The 16,479-nt window shown below is 31.8% G+C and overlaps 1 protein-coding gene across 4 annotated transcripts in view; it reads left to right on the top strand.

Moving 5' to 3' along the window:
- Positions 1-16,479, top strand: part of LOC145259140 (sister chromatid cohesion protein PDS5 homolog B-like) — a 246,488-nt gene that overhangs the window by 47,692 nt on the left and 182,317 nt on the right. For all 4 annotated transcript variants that reach the window (XM_080116838.1, XM_080116835.1, XM_080116836.1 and 1 more), the window contains exons 2-3: positions 6,733-6,850; positions 12,577-12,771. In XM_080116838.1, the coding sequence (XP_079972964.1) occupies positions 6,746-6,850; positions 12,577-12,771 (300 nt within the window). In that variant the 5' untranslated portion in view covers positions 6,733-6,745. The remainder of the gene's footprint in view (positions 1-6,732; positions 6,851-12,576; positions 12,772-16,479) is intronic.

Here is a 16,479-nt window from a genome sequence, read left to right as displayed (position 1 = left end):
TACAAAAAAAAAATGCAAGACATTTATTCACTTTTTTTTTTATATCGGAAAAACCATTTCTCAATATATGTGTTTATTAATTTATTTATTGCGGACTATTATCCTCATCTTTTTTAGTTGCTGTTTCATGACATTTCGACCAACTATTCCTCTGGCCTTTGTCAGGTGGTAACCGCGGTGGGTTAAGAACTCTGATTCTCCGAACTGCATCTTCAGCAATTACTGCCTTCCATAGTTGTTGTCGTCTCACCACATTTTGGCCAAGTAAGCCTCTGGCCGACTTTGCGTAGGATTGAAACCGCTATCTTCAGACAATGCTCGCCTGGAACGGTAGAGATTCAACGTCTCTATCCACTGTGCCACAGGCCCTGCACAAGCACTTTAGGTTGACTAGCTTATACTACTTACCAGATATGATATTGTTGCTCTCATGCCTTTTTAGAAACACAAACTTTCTATTGTACTAGCATTTCAGCCTGGCTTTGCCCGGGTGTTTGGATGTGTATGCTGAGCAAAAAAAAAAAAAAAAAAAAGTGGTAGTAGGAAGGCAGGCTCGAACCTGTACCGCGAAGGAGGAAAAGAATGGGGGGGAAAAAAAACTGGCGTTTTCGCTGTTACGACCACCGCCAAACTGGAAGTGACTTATGTTTAAATTAAGGCTAGACAATCGAAAGTAGAGGATGACTTTCCAAAATATCGGCGAAAAAAGCGACCCCCCTCCCTGTAAAAAAAATGCCCAGTTGAAGGTGAAGATATTAATGCTTTTAGCCAATTTTTTATATTTGTTGTCTGAATAGTTGAACTTCAAAACAATACTGATCTTGGTAAAATCCGTCGCTTCTGTCAAAAGTTTTAGGCAGACATGAAAACATACATACATTTATGTATTGGTAACAAAAATTTTTGACCCAAATCGATTAAAAAGCTTGCCCTATCCCTGAGTACCCTTTATGTTAAATTTCAAATGTTTAGACCAGAAATTGTCTGAGTAATGTGGTAGAGACCGCAGAGGTCAATTTTTTTTTAACTTTGACCCCTATTATGACCTCTTAACATTTATTGTTTTGGGCTCTAATCAAGTTATTAAGTTAGATCCATGTCCAAGGAACCTATATCTAAAATTTCAAGTGTTTAGACCCAAAATTGGCGGAGGAGTTTGGTAGAGTTCTCAGAGATCAAATTGTTAAACTTTGACCCCTTAACAGACGAATTTATGGTTGGAAACGGATTACAAAGATTTTCCCAAATTTCAGTAACCTGTATATCAAATTTTGAGTCTGTAGACTTAAAATTGACAGTTATTGCGTAGGGAAATGTACACAGACACACACAGATATGTTCACTTTTATAGATATACTAGCATTTCAGCCTGGCATTGCTCGGGTGTTTGGAGGTGTGTGTTGAGCAAAAAAAAAAACGGTCAATTTTTTTTAATTTTGACCCCTATTATGACCCCTTAACATTTATTGTTTTGGGCTCAAATTTAGTTATTAAGTTAGATCCATGTCCAAGGAACCTATATCTATAATTTCAAATGTTTAGACCCAAAATTGTCTGAGGAGTTTGGTAGAGTTCTCAAAGGTCAAATCGGTGAAGTTTGACCCCTTAACAGCCAAGTTTCTGGCCGAAAACCGATCACATAGATTTTCCCATAGTACACTGTATATCAAATTTCGAGTCTGTAGGCTTAAAATTGACAGTTATTGCGTAGGGAAAATGTGTACACACACACACACACACGCACAGATACAGACATGTTCACTTTTATAGATATATAGATAAATTGAGCACTTTTGTCATAGATAAACAACTTAACGTAATACAATATTATTATTGTGATGACGCCCAGACAACTGATACTTTTTTCTTGTATACAAAAAATAAACCCAAAAAACTTGTACTTTTGGTAAACAAAAATCTCAAAATGTGTAAATAATTTTGAAAGATAATGCTGACACCACCCATCTATGTTGTTACCATGTGTATCATGACTTAGAATAAATAATTTTTAAATATCTTTTTTTATCTCAACCTTTTTATTTACAAATGGAAAGTTTAATACTAAATTATAAACTTGAATGAGTAATAACGTTTCTATACCTTAAAAGTAAATCAGGCTTATATATATACACATTCCCAAACTCTTTCAGACAAAACTTGGTATAGCTCATTTGCATATGTACTTTTTAAAACAGTTTCTAATAAATTAACATTATGTAATATACATTTACAATTGGTGTTAGCAAATACTATTGTATATACGAAATAATTTCATCTATAGTATTTTTATTATAATTATTAATGCATAATAGAGATAAAAAACAATCATGCTTGAAACATTTTTAGCATTTCATTTTCAAGGGAGATAATTACATTAAAACTTCCGGCTTTTTATGGAAACCAGATACTGCATTTTAAATATTTTTCTGAAAATTTACAATGATTAAAAGTTAAATTTAGGCACAAGGCCATTCAAAAGTGGGGGGTGAGGGTCTATGGTCATCCTTATCATTTTACCCATCCACTAGGGATTTTTATCCTGGGCCCCAAAATAAACCGAGATTAGACCATTCTTGTAATGATGTTGATTTTGTAGTGAGTTTAGTTCTATGCAGTTCTAGGAGGTCCACCCTCCCAAACTTTGCCTTATGTTTTTGAGAAGAGGTTAGTTTATTGCTGATCGCCTGAAGCACCCTTACTAGGGAATGCTGACGAGGCTGTCCAGGTACTTTATGCAGGTCAGAGTGCCCCTTCTTGGGAGAACTGATTTCTCAATCTCACTATCCGACCTTGTTCTTTAAATTCTTGTAAATTTGTCTATGCTGTTCTTAGCTAGAATCCTCAATCACCATAATGCCACATTCACTCCAGGGGTCGTTCTACTTAAAATTCCCAAATTGATTTAAAAAAAAATAATAATTTTTTTTTATATAAATATATACATGAATAAATTGTTTTATTAACAATAATTTTATTTTATCACGGAAAAACAAAAAGTGAAAACAGGTGTTAGTAAAACCCTCCTAACTCTTTCTAAATGATAGACTGCCCACTGTTTTCTGGATTGTTGAAACCAAAAACAAGGAGAGCACTTTCTAATTGGGGTGAAAAAAGAAAAATTTGAGTTGAGGAGTAAGTGATATCCTTTCAAGATAAATGCAATTTGAGGGCGAAAAGAAAAATTGAAGGTTTTTTATTGGGTGGTGGAGGCATTCACTCAACTAGCTAAGAAACTAAAAAGCTTACCTTAGAGGCTGGAGTCCAACAGGACCAGAAACCACATGCTCAAGCAGGGAACATGTATTCATATGTAATCCTGTGTACACATAAACTCGCTACTTATATCCAACTTTCAAAAACTGAGGAATGTAATTTCTTTCTTTCACGTCTGATCTTGACCTTCAATTAGTACGTAAGGAACTATCATATTATTTTGTTCTGCTGGAGTCCTACAGCAGGGACACTTGGGTGAATCCACTATTTCAGAACTGTGTTGTGTGGCATTGAAGGACAATGCACTCCTGGCCAATCACCAGGTCAGAGAACTCAGAGTTGTTGAGATGACTCAAACCCGGCATCCAACTCCACTGAGCAGGTCATCAGCCCCACTCACTCCTTACTAATACTCTGTGGAGTTCTTTCTAGAAGTCAGGTTGCTAGACCGTGAAAGCATTTTGAGCATGGCTCGGCATTCTAGGGGTTGTGTATCACCCCTCAGCCTACAGTGACCCTCAATCGAATAGTTGAGAATGAAGTCGGGAAAGGCACTATCGATCACAAGGTTTCATGCAGATTTCTCTGTCAAAGTTTGACTCAGAAAGGGCGGTCTCTCAGCGTCTGGATAATGTGTCAAGTTCAAGCCTACCTCACATGGATGTTGAATACAGAACTGTCTGCAAACCCAATGCCTCTTCTTGTCTCAAAGAAGTAAGAATAGGAGCTGCTGGAGGGCCTTTAGGTTTCTCACAGACAGAGGAAGTATGGCCAATCGGTACAGGATGAGAGGAAAGGCGTAAGTGGCGCTTGTCTCAGGTTTACCCTTTAGTGAGAGTTTACTTCGAAGCCAAGAGTTAACCGACAGCTCGACCTTTGACTATACCGCCAACCAATTTCATTTTCCCTGTGTTCGTCAGTCACAATTTTTGTACACATTAAAATACATTGCTAAATTATTTATCTCCTTTCAATATCGAAATATACTATATACTTGTAAAAGTGAGAATGTGTGTGTGTGTTGTAAGGACAATTCTCAACCTATATACTCAGCAAATTTTTGATCTACAGGCTTAAAATTTGGTATATAGGGTATTCAGACATGTGGAAAGCTTTTTAATCGGTTTTCATCTTCACAAAAGGGCTGCTAATAGGTCTAAATTAAAAAATTGGTACTTGGAGGTCAAAATTTTATGTTTGTCAACTGTTTCATGACTGTATGCACGATCGTTAACCTGGCAGCTTCCTTATGTTAAGAATAAGTAAGTTTGAAAACATTTTTTTTAACGATCATGGCAAGTTGGTCTAATAGTTGACTTGACTCACTGTCTTTAGGTTTTGGTTTTCATCTCAGCTAGAGTACATATATATATATATTTTTTTTTACTTAGAAAAAAACATAATACTTGCATGCACGTGTCTGTTTCTTTCTGTTTTGGAGTTACTTTTTTTTTCATGTTTTTTTTAAAGGAATTTAATGTTACGTTTAATACTGGACAACACTGGGTACATCTGCTAGTCTATATATATAAAAGCGAAAATGTATGTGTTTGCTTTTTGTGTATGTCTTCAAAAGGCTTTTTTCCGGCGGATTCTCGAGGCCGTTGCTCGTTTTTAAAACTTTTTATATCACGTCTAAATGATAATATCTATGACTTAACAACGGTGGTCCCCTCTCTATTTAATTTTCCCGACTTTGAAACGTTAATTATTCGACATTTTCAGATCGGCATGTGTTGCTTTGGTTTTTCGGTATAAAAAAAAGCGAAACTCGATTTGAATTACTGGCCCACGGCCAGTGGTCTCTAGAAAGCTATGTAACATTTGGTCAATGTCGGATTCAGACGGTTGCTTTCATTTCGAGACAAGACACTCCCCCTAATAAACAGGGAGCTGGTTTTCCCCAAAGTTTGTTAAAAACAAACAAACCTGTTTATTGACCTCATTAAAAACTGTCCCGCAGAAAATGTTAACTGCTGAATAGGTGTTGCGTACCATCGTCGCGTGTACATTAAGCTTTTTCGTATAAAAAAACAGACTCGCATTAAATAAAACACTATCCCGCACTCAAAGTTCACGTCAATAACTCGTCAAAAACGGGCACCTGTTTTTTTTTTTTTTTTTTTTTTTTTTTTTTCCACACTTTACTATTTTCCAACTGCACGTCAAGGCTTCGTTTTTTTGTTTTTTTTAACAACCAACACTTTTTCTTTTTATTCACCCAAAACTACACACACTTCCAAACACCCGGTCAACGCCGGGTACCCCTCGCTAGTCTTCTATATATATAAAAGGCAAAGTGTGTATAACCATTTCGTGTATGTCTCGCAAAGGCTTCTTTTGCACATGCTCCCGGGGTCGTTACTATCGCTTAAAACTGTTTATATACCCCCTATATAATAATATCTAGGATTTGGGAACGCGGGTCGTCTCTAGATTTATTTACGTCGACTTTTACAAAATTATTGCTATTTTGGCTTCTCACATGTTGATTTTGCTTTTTCGTATAAAAAGAGAAACTAATTCAAAGCTAACAGTATGTTCTTGGCATCGCGCCGGAACAATGTCCAGAAGCAATCAGCTTTGATCAATGTGGGGCTAAACTCCTTATATCAAGCCGGTTTTCCCCCTTCACCATCATCTTGGGGAAGCGAAAACTGCACCGCATTGAAACAAAGTAAACAAACCCTAAAAAGCTGTCATGCATTAAATAAAATACTGCTATGTCATTTCGTAACGCTCCCGCCATGACCTCATTTAGTGGCTATCTGCCAATCAAACCTCTTTCACTCGCTTTATAAGCCTTATTTTAACACTATAATCAATTCCTCTTACTCTGCCTAGACGGTTAAGTGTTTGGAGTTTGTTTCACCTCCGCGTCAAGGTTCCCGGGTTCAATCCAGCCTCACGACCAAAACTATTTTTTTTTAATCTTTTACATCTTTAAACACCCGGGCAACGTTTCTTTATTTTTTTTATTTCGCTTAATCTTTAGTTTACTTCTCTCCCCCCTATACACACAGCGTTTTTTTTTTTTTTTTTTTTTTTTATTTTTTTAACATCATTTCAGGGTTATTACTTACCCCTCCCCTCCTCCCCCTACACACACCTACAAGCACCCAGGCATTTGGATTGGTTTAATCTGGTTGGTTGCTTCCATTCTGATTAATTTTTATTTGTTACAATATTTGTAAAGATTTTTAATTTGAAGTTTGCATTTTTAATTATACAATAAAAATTGTCTTCTAAAACAATAGCGTACAAGGCATCAAATCTTGTAATTTCTAACAATTTTAAATGGTCATAATTTGATGGCTAATTGTGCTGTGGTTATCAGTGTTTATTTATTTTTTTTTTTTCAAAAATTTATATGGTCGAATGATTTTTTTTTAAAGATTTTTTTTTTTTTTTTTTAAGATCTAATAAAAATGAATTTGGTTTGAATAACTACTAATATAAATTAGTACTGTATTTAACTCTCTCAGCTCTGCTAAAACCAATTCTTTCTCTTTATAACAGGTGAAAACCGAAGATGCCGCTGCCAAAGGGAGGCAAGCCTAACAAAATAGTCTATCCCCCAAACTGCAAAGAGGTGTCTGAAGATATTGGAAAAGATGAGCTTGTTCGGAGGCTTAAGGTAACTTGGTGTCTTTCTCTTCCTTTCTTTCTCTACTATAAGTCGCAGCATTTATGCCATGGTTTTCAAAGATATTGTCATATCTAGCAGAATTGGCTGTAAACAATCTTTAAAAAAAATGCAGATTTCAGATTCTGGCTATGTCTTCAGAGAGAAGTCAACTGAAAAGAAAATCTGAAACCCATAAAAATTCTAGATTTTTGTCCAGAATTCCCTCTATATTAAAAAACAAAACTATATGTAGTAATACACACGGATGAAAAAAACGCTTTGGATAATTACAGATTTCAAGGTAGTTCTACTAAAATAGCCATATTTTTCAAACCAAAGCACTTCAAATCTTCAAATTACTACTGGTTTGTTCGGAAATGAATATACTTTCAACTGAATTAATAAATATGAATGTACATTATATATTTTAAGAGTTTTAAGCAAATAAAATGATAAAAATGTGAACGTCATAAAATATGGCGTTTTCAGTAAGGTTTTATGACCCTCCCTGTTTTTTAAAGGCCCGTACCATGATTGTATGAAGAATTTCGTTATGAAATTTGGAAACCAATCAGAAGAGGTGTTAATCTTAATACTGTTAAGTGTCCGAAATATTTTTGACCATTTCTTTTTTTGTTGTGTTAAAAATAAGACTTTAATATGACGAGTATCGAACATTTTGAAAAAAAATTTCTTCGGACACCCACTAGTAAATAAATCATTCTTTTTACTATCTTTATCAATTAAAAGTATTATTTTATGTTAAGTAGGACCACGGTAATTGATAATAATTTAAAAGGACCTACTCGAAAAAAAATGTTTATTTTTCGTTTTGGTCAAATTAAGTTAGTATTAGCAGCAGCAGCACTGCAGCAGTTGTAGTATTAGTCATAGCACAGTGTATAAAAAACACGCATTCTTTAATTTTTATTCACGAACGAATTAAGAAAAACATGAAAATATGAATATAAACGTTCTGTATGTTTAATTAGAGAATGTTATCAGAATAACATTAGTTTAGAACTATTCGGTTTTCAGAATGTATAATAACAACAATCCCAACCAATTCGGCATTATGAATCCATTATAATTTCTCACATTTCTGGTCAAATTTAAAAACATGGTTAAAAAAACAAAGTAAACTTTTGTAGATATATAGCTTGCATGCACTTTTATTCATTGCATTAGTTTTGAACAGAGAATTAAAACAATGTTTTACTGCGAACAGCCACAAATGTTTTTTTCAAAATCAAAAGATGTATGAAAATCTCGTTTGTATTACTATACACATAGATCTTTACATCATCTACGTTCTGATCCCCATCTGGCATCAATTAAAATGAATGGCTCTCGTCTTGGGGAGGCCTCAAGCTTTGACAGGCTTCTGGGCTTGACCTTTACTTTTGATCTTAAATGGAATACGTACATCAAATCTGTTGCCAAGGCCGCTAGAAAAATGGTGCGATCTTTCTATCGATCTAGTAGATATCTCACTGCTGATGCAATTCTCTATCTATATAAGAGCCAGGTACGTCCAAGGATGTAGTACTGTTGCCATATCTGGGCAGGAGCTACTAGAAAGGACTCATTCTACCTTGATAGAGTTCAAAATAGACTTTGTAGCTTCGTAGGAGATTTCCATTTCTCTTCCTTGCAACCTCTTTCTCACAGAAGAGATGTTGTGAGTTTGTTTTTGCTCTGATGTATCGTTATTTTCATGGCAAGTGCTTGACTGAGCTTCAATCTATGGTCCCCTCCTCATCAAACTTTCACAAGGAACACTTGTTTAACTGAAAACACTATCAATAATTCTCCCCACTCTTTATCTGTGCCTAAACCTAAACAAGGATTCCATGAGCAAAGCTTCTTTCTTAGAACTGCACGCCTGTGGAATTGTCTTCCGTTTTCCTGCTTTCCAGCTGTCTATAATATGGTTGTCTTCAAGTCCAACGTGAACAAGTTTCTGATGAGCCGTTCCACTTAAGTTAAATTTACAGAACTTCCATTACTATCGATTACTATATTGTCCTTTTGACTACTGTACACTCTTTAACCCTTATCCTTGAGTGGCCTATCGGCCTTGATAAGTGATGACATCTATGTAAAAAAAAAAAAAAAAATTGAAGTTGTCAAAAAACAAATATATAACAAATAAATGTTATCAAAGGCAAGATAAGTTACTTTTCTACCTAACTGGATATGTTTTTAGTGTTGAGATTTAATGTAACATGTCTATTCAGCTCAAAAAACAGTGTTTACTGATGTATTCGAAAATTTAAAATGGCGGCCGACTCTGTCTTTGAGGCAGTAAGTTTGGGAAAATGAGTTATAAATAAAAAACCAGACAAAATACTGTTAGAAACTCGCTCAATATATGTTACCGTGACATAGGCGGATATATATTCGGCGGGTTTTTAACAGTATTTTGTCTAGTTTTTTATTTTTAACTCATTTTCCCAAACTTACCATGTGAAAGAGATAGTTGGTCGCCATTTTTAACTTTCCAATACATCGGTAAGCACTGTATGTTTTTTGAGCTGAATAAACATGTTACATTAAATAAAAACATGCTTTGCATAACATTTATTTGTTATAATTTTATTTATTTATTTTTTTTATTTATTTATTTATTTATTTATTTTTTTTTTGGACAACTTTTTCGTACCTCTATGGCAAGTAATACAAACGCACAAATACTGTTGACTGTTGAACATTTCCTGAGAACAAGACAAATGTCAGTTAGTTGACACTTAAATATTTGAAGTCTTGATAATGACTTAAAAATAAGTAGTAAAACAAAATACTGTTAGCAACCCACCTACTAAAGTTATGTGTGGCAAGTCTCCTCTTAAAACACTCTTTAACCCTAACAATAACACTAAGTTCGAGTGGCAACCCCCCCCCCAAATACCTCTGTAAGCCACATACAAGCGTCTAAAACAAACAAAAAATAGGTCCTTCCTTAAAGAAAAATGCACATAAAAAATAAATCGGTTAACTGTCCTAAAATGCTGGAAATGGTGAATTATTTTACATTAAATTTTTGTGAAACTAACCGCCCCCTCGTCTCTAATATTGTTTTTGTTTCCATCAAGTCTTCAGTATGTTCACACATAATTTTCCTTAGCCCTACAATTAATTCAATGTCCAAATGGCAACCCTCCTCATATTCTCATTGCATAAAAACCCTTTTAAAACCACACATAATCATCTTAAAAAAAAAATAAAACAAAAAGTATACAGGATTTATCGCCCATAAAAAAACCCCCAGTTAACTGCCCTAAAACGTTAGAATGACCTGTAATGGGGAATTATTTTACATTAAATTCTAAAATAAATCATTAAAGTTTTTCATGGCATTTCATACATAATTGCCTAAAAAGGTAGAATCACATTTTGGAGGGGTGGTCAGAAGGATTTGGGTGGGGTTAAACAGAAGGTGTTAATCTACAATAATACCAAATAAATATTTCAATATATTCATTTTTAAATGGTCCTATGTTTAGATTTAAGTTTTTTGTACATAAAGCACATTACAATTTAACTTTGAGTTCCCCAACTTCTTTTCTGTTTATGGATACATAGCATTTTTAAGGAATTGCAGCATATTATGTACATTTACTGTAGATTATTTGGAAACCATGAACTTTTGGATATTTTCAGTGGCATATTCTGATTCCTTGTACAAAAATACACTTATATGGTAAATTTCATTGCTTAGTCTTGTGTTTTAACAAAGATATGAAATTTTTACTGAAAAAGTAGTGTAAAAAATGTGACAAAACGCATATGGTCTTAAAGAGGGGAGAATATTCAAATGTGTGAGGCACAAAAATAGTCAAAACTTCCTTAATTTTAATCAGATTTTTAAAATTTAAAAAGATTCTTTCTTAGCTCATCAAGCTCTTTCTATGTAATACCAATATTGAAAGATTTTAAGCTATTTCAATTTTTTCATGTGTATTGCTACTATATGATGCACCCGTGACGAAACAAAAGTATTAAAATTTACATAAATTGATAAATACCACATTGATCAAGTAGTTTTATTTTTTTAAATAAGAAAATCAAATTCTATGCATAATAGAATAATGGCTGTCTTGTCTGACATTTTGAAAGGAAGATAACTTGATTCAAATTTGCGAGATTTGTCATAATGCCTACAAATTCTCATTAACCATTTAAAAATCAAATTATTTGATTTATTTACATAATTTTTATAAAATATATTTTCATTTCGTCACAGGTACAGATTGTTTTTTGAATTTTTGATATGGCGGGAACTAGTTTCAATTAAAGTTTAAAGTGCAGTACCATGGTTCAGTTGTGCTCTAAACAAAAATATTCATTTCGAACGCACCCCTGTCTGAATCTACACTTGATTTCATAGGTTGGGCTTTACTGCTTGGGCGATGAAAAAAAAACTCCTCAAATGCACTTGTGATGTTAGGTTATATAAAAGTGTTAACTTTGGTAAAAATTGGATTTCCTTCTTTAATTATATTTTTTCAATTATTGATTTTCAATACCAATTGGACATATTCCGATATAAAACCTACACTCCCAGACACATCAAGTACCTTCATATGTAATTAAAAAAAAAAAAAAAGTGGCCCAGCCATTTCAGAGTCCACAGGGAACACACATATACAGTTCCTTTTATATAATGGTAGATAGATAGATAGATAGATAGATAGATTCTCGACAATCAAATTTTTGATTCTCCTAATTCTGATTGCAGTTTATCAAATTTTCCTTTCTATACAGCCTAATTGAATTTTTACATTTTGGAATATTTTTCTATTTTAATATTTCATAAGAAAATGGTGATAATGCTCTAACTCTTATTAAAATTTAAAACTTTATTAAATACTAGCGGGGGGTACCCGGCGTTGCCCGAGTGTTTGGAGGTGTGTGTGGTTTTGGGTAAATCAAAACTCCCGGGAGGGGGGGGGGGTTAAAATAAAAATAAAAAAGTTTTGGTAGGTGAGGATCGAACCTGAACCCGAACCCTTGAGGCGAAGTTGGAAATTAAAGTGTGAAAAAAAGCGTGCCATGTTAACCATTGGGCCACTGCGAAATACTAACGGAAACACGTTTGAATTTATTTAACTATTTAGAATTGGCAAGTGCACGTTTTAATGACTTAATGAGGTCAACTTTGACTGCAGAGTAGTATTTCATTTACTGCGGGAACGCTTTTTTATTTTTATTTTCCCAAGATGTTGGGGTCCCCATAAAAAGGGGATTGTCCAAATTGAATAGCAATTGTTTGATATAAAGAACATATTTCCACATTAATCAAATCTGATTGCTTTCGGACATTTCTGGCAATCGCGACTGGAAAAATACTGTCAGTATTAGTATCGCTTTTATTATACGAAAAAGCCTAATCCACATGCGGCGAGTGAAAAATATTGAATATTTATCTTTCCAAAGTCGAGCAAATTAAATAGACTGGCGAACTCTGTTGTTAACTCGTAGATATTATGATTTATATGTGATATAAAAAGTTTTAAATTGTGAGCTGACCGATCGCTTCTTGGAAAAAAGCCTTTCTTGGACATACACAAAAAGCGAACATAAATACACACATTTTCGCTTTTATATAGATTAATGAACAACATAAAAGCTGACTAATAATATATATTTACTATAAATATAAGCAAGCAATATCCAAAACGTTTTGAGTGTTGCATATATAAAGAACAATGAATTGTAATTTTGTCTTTCAGATGCTGGCTCGTGTCTTCCAGGATATGGGACAAGACGAAAATGAAAAATATTCAGAGTTAGCTCTACATTTGGCCACAGAGTTCTTCTTTGACCACGCAAGTAAAGATGTCCGTCTTCTTGTGGCATGCTGTATTGCCGATGTCTTCCGTATATTTGCGCCAGAAGCTCCGTACAGAGATCCAAATCATCTAAAAGTACGTCTCTAAAATGAAAATGATTCTGTTAACTGGATCAGTGTGTTTTTTGGTTTTTTTTCTTTTCAATCTATCAGGTTTTTAATGATTGATTTAATAATACATTTAAATTCTGTGAATGTATCTATATTTTATGGGTAGAAAGATAAGGACATTTTTTTTTTTTTTTTAATATTTAAAATTTTCTTAAATTGTAATGTGGTCTGACTCCAACATTGTTTCTGCGTCCTTTTCTTCATTTTCTCTTCTTGCCATGATGTCATCTCTCACATTGGCGGCTGTCAAGGGGTACACACACACACATATATATATTTAAAAAAAAAAACAAGTCTATATATATATATGAATCACCACTTGGGAAAGTGACTAGCAACTTGAGGATAAGAGTTAATGAGATTGTTAATTCAATGATGAACAGTACTGTGAAAGGATTGGAAATGATGAGTGGAATTAACAAAATTTGATTACTTTGCATAAGTATTTGTAAGAATTATATTGGGGTCAGCAGGGAAATGGTCTCATAGTATTGTTTTATAGGTAGAAGATACTTGGAAAAAAACTTTGCAGTATAATGGGATTTCGGCAAAACAAATGCAGTTTATATAAAGAACACTATTGCATACTTACATGTAATATTGAAATTAGCAAAAGTTACAAAAATTATTTAAAAAATGATTCAGTAAAAGATCTGCTAAAACTATTTATTTTTTTTTTTTTACAAAATGACAAATTACGATTATTTTGTCAAAATCACAGATTGCATCTTCCCTGGATTTTAAAAACTGCTCAACATTAACAAATACGATAAAACTATAATTTGGTAAATTTATTTTACTTTTATTTAATTGTTTTTTTATTTTGTTTATTATTTACCGTAGTTTTTATAACTTTTACTAAATTCAACATAAGTACATAGTAGTGTTTTTTTTTTTTTTACCTAAAATGCATGGATTTGAAATCTCATACTGTACAAGCACCAAACCTTGTTCATAGAAGTTTTGTGTTAGGTACACAGATGACGATAGAAAAGTTCTTTGAAGTGGTGATAGTTCAAAGAGATCTTGCTCTAAATTTAAATTTTAATAAAAAAATAAATTTATTTTTTATTTTTAAATATAATTTTGAATATTAAATTTAATAAAATTCTCAAAAATAATAAAGCAATTTGATTTTTTTTAAATAATAATATTTTAATAATATTACATTTTTTTAATTTTAATAAATAATCTATTGATAATATATAATAGATTTATATTAAAAAAGAAATCAGGGAGGATAAGCTTAATCAAGGATTGAAACCGGGACCTTTTAGAACTTCAGTCTGATGTTCAACCAACTGAGCTATTTAGTCTGACCTATATTTCTTGTAATGTTAGGCACTTTGAAATTGTCATTGCTTAAGGATAAATAATTGCAACTATCTAGCTAAAACAACATCCAATTAAAAAATGTTAACAGTGCTATATTTTGTGTTTAAATATAGTTTGGAATGTTTAATTTAATTAAATTTCCAATGATCAAAAATATTTTTAAAAAAATTTTTTAACTTAAATACTCAACTTATTTGAAAAGAAACTGCAATACATTTGTGTGAGTACTTTACATAATTGCATTTTTTATTTTAATAAATAGATTTTGAAAACTAGCGGGGAATAATTAGGAATTTATTAAAAACAGACTGATGATTGTGTTTTTAAAACAAACAAATAGTAACTGTGAAATATTCTGGTTGAAACTTCTAGTTAACATCGGACAAATATTAAATTACATTTCATTAAATATTTTGCAAAAAAAAAGCAAGTTAATGATTAAAATAGAAAGTTACATGTGAAAAAAATGGAGGAGTGCAACCATGACCGTAGGATCTTTAATCTGGTTTCAGCCAACTGAGCTATTCAGCCTGACTTATATTTCTTGTAATGTTAAGCACTTTGTAATTTTCATTGCTTAAGTATAAATAATTGCAGCTATCTAATTTAGGAAGCCTCAATTTAAAAAAATATTTGTAGACGTATAATATTGTATTTTGAAATAAATTGGATGTAAATTGATTTTTTTTTTAAGAACAGAAAACGATAATTGCTTTTAAAAACAAGAATCTTAACTTTCTTAAATATTCAGTCTCAAAAGAAAACTAAAAAACAAATTTTTTTTAACATCAGATAGACATGAAATAACATTGCATAAAATTCTTGATTCATATTAGGATATATTCTACTAAGATGGAAATAACCTGATTGTCATATATCAACTAAAACTAAACTGCTTAGGTCTGCTTTTAACTTTTTTCCCCATAACTATGCCGGTTTTTAAAGGGATGGGAGGAGTCTAAGTTATTATTTTGAGTTTATAGTTTTGAATGTTTAATTTAATTAAATTTATAAAGATCACAAACATTAAAATCTTTTTAAAATACCTTACACATTTCAAAAGAAACTGCAATTTAGCAGTTAACAATTGCATTTTTTATTCTAATAAATAATATATTAAAAAAATAGAAATGGAATAATTAGGAATTTTATTAAGAACAAAAACTGATGATTTTTTTTTTTTTTTTTTTTTTTACTTAAATACTTGATTTATTTTAAAAAATCAGCAATATGTTTGTGTAAGTACTTTACACTATTGCATTTTTTATTTTAATAAATAGATTTATAATAAATGATGTATGGATAATAATTAATATATTTTAAAAATAGAAAAAGGGGAATGAGAAATTTAATCCAGGGTCTTTAAAAAAATTTTTTCTTGAGAAGAGAGATTGATGATTGTGTTTGTAAAGCATAAACTCTGAAATATTCTGGTTGAAATAATAATTGTAATGATAGCTCTTATAACATCAGACAAATATTTTAGATTACAATTCACTAAATATTTTTTATTGAAGCAAGTTAATGATTAAAATAGAAAGATTCATGAGAGGTGAGTAATCAAGGATTGAAACCGGGACCTTTAGATCTCTGGTCTAGTGTTCAACCTACCAAGCTATTTAGTCTGACCTATATTTCTTGCAATGTTAATAACTTTAAATATGATACTGCTTAAGGATAAATAATTGCAGCTATCTAGCCAAAATGAAAAAAAATTTTCTTGTGTAACCATAACAATGTTACTTTTATGGTGCTGAATTAGTTTTAAAAACAAATAATAAAAAAATTTAGATAATTATAAAGTGCTTTTTTTTCCTTTGAGAAAGGACCGACTTTGTAAACAAAACAAAATTTAGTTAAATTTCGATTATCATTATCTCCCTTGGTTTTAGAATACGGCTTTTTTTTTCTTTTTCTTTTTTTTTTAAATTTCAAAGTTATTCTTTAAGTTAATTTAAATTTCTGAGAATATTTTTGGTTTTTTATTTGTATTCGTTTATTTTTTTATATATGTTTATTAAAAGTAGACTTCTTAATTTGTTTAATATTTTCATGTGTGACCTTCACCTTGCAAATGTACCTTTTTTTTTTACAAAGTCTAATATAAATCAATGTTACATAAATAATATTACTTTAAGTATATTGGAAATATTATTTTATACATAGATTTATTAATTTATAATATTTTGATAGATATACATTTTAAAGACAATTTTTATTTTATGATTGTTTTTTTTTTTTTACTGGCCCACTTGCTGTAGGGGGTAATATTTGGATAAATATTGGCCTTTCTTTTAAATAAATTGTTGTTTTGAAGAACGCAGTAACATGGCATATC

Source organism: Euprymna scolopes, chromosome 34 (genome assembly GCF_053919585.1).
Source record: "Euprymna scolopes isolate OS-2025 chromosome 34, ASM5391958v1, whole genome shotgun sequence".
In the NCBI taxonomy this organism is placed as follows: Eukaryota; Metazoa; Mollusca; class Cephalopoda; order Sepiida; family Sepiolidae; genus Euprymna; species Euprymna scolopes.
Note: the sequence above shows the minus strand (reverse complement) of the source record. Positions and strands in the feature narration are given on the sequence as shown.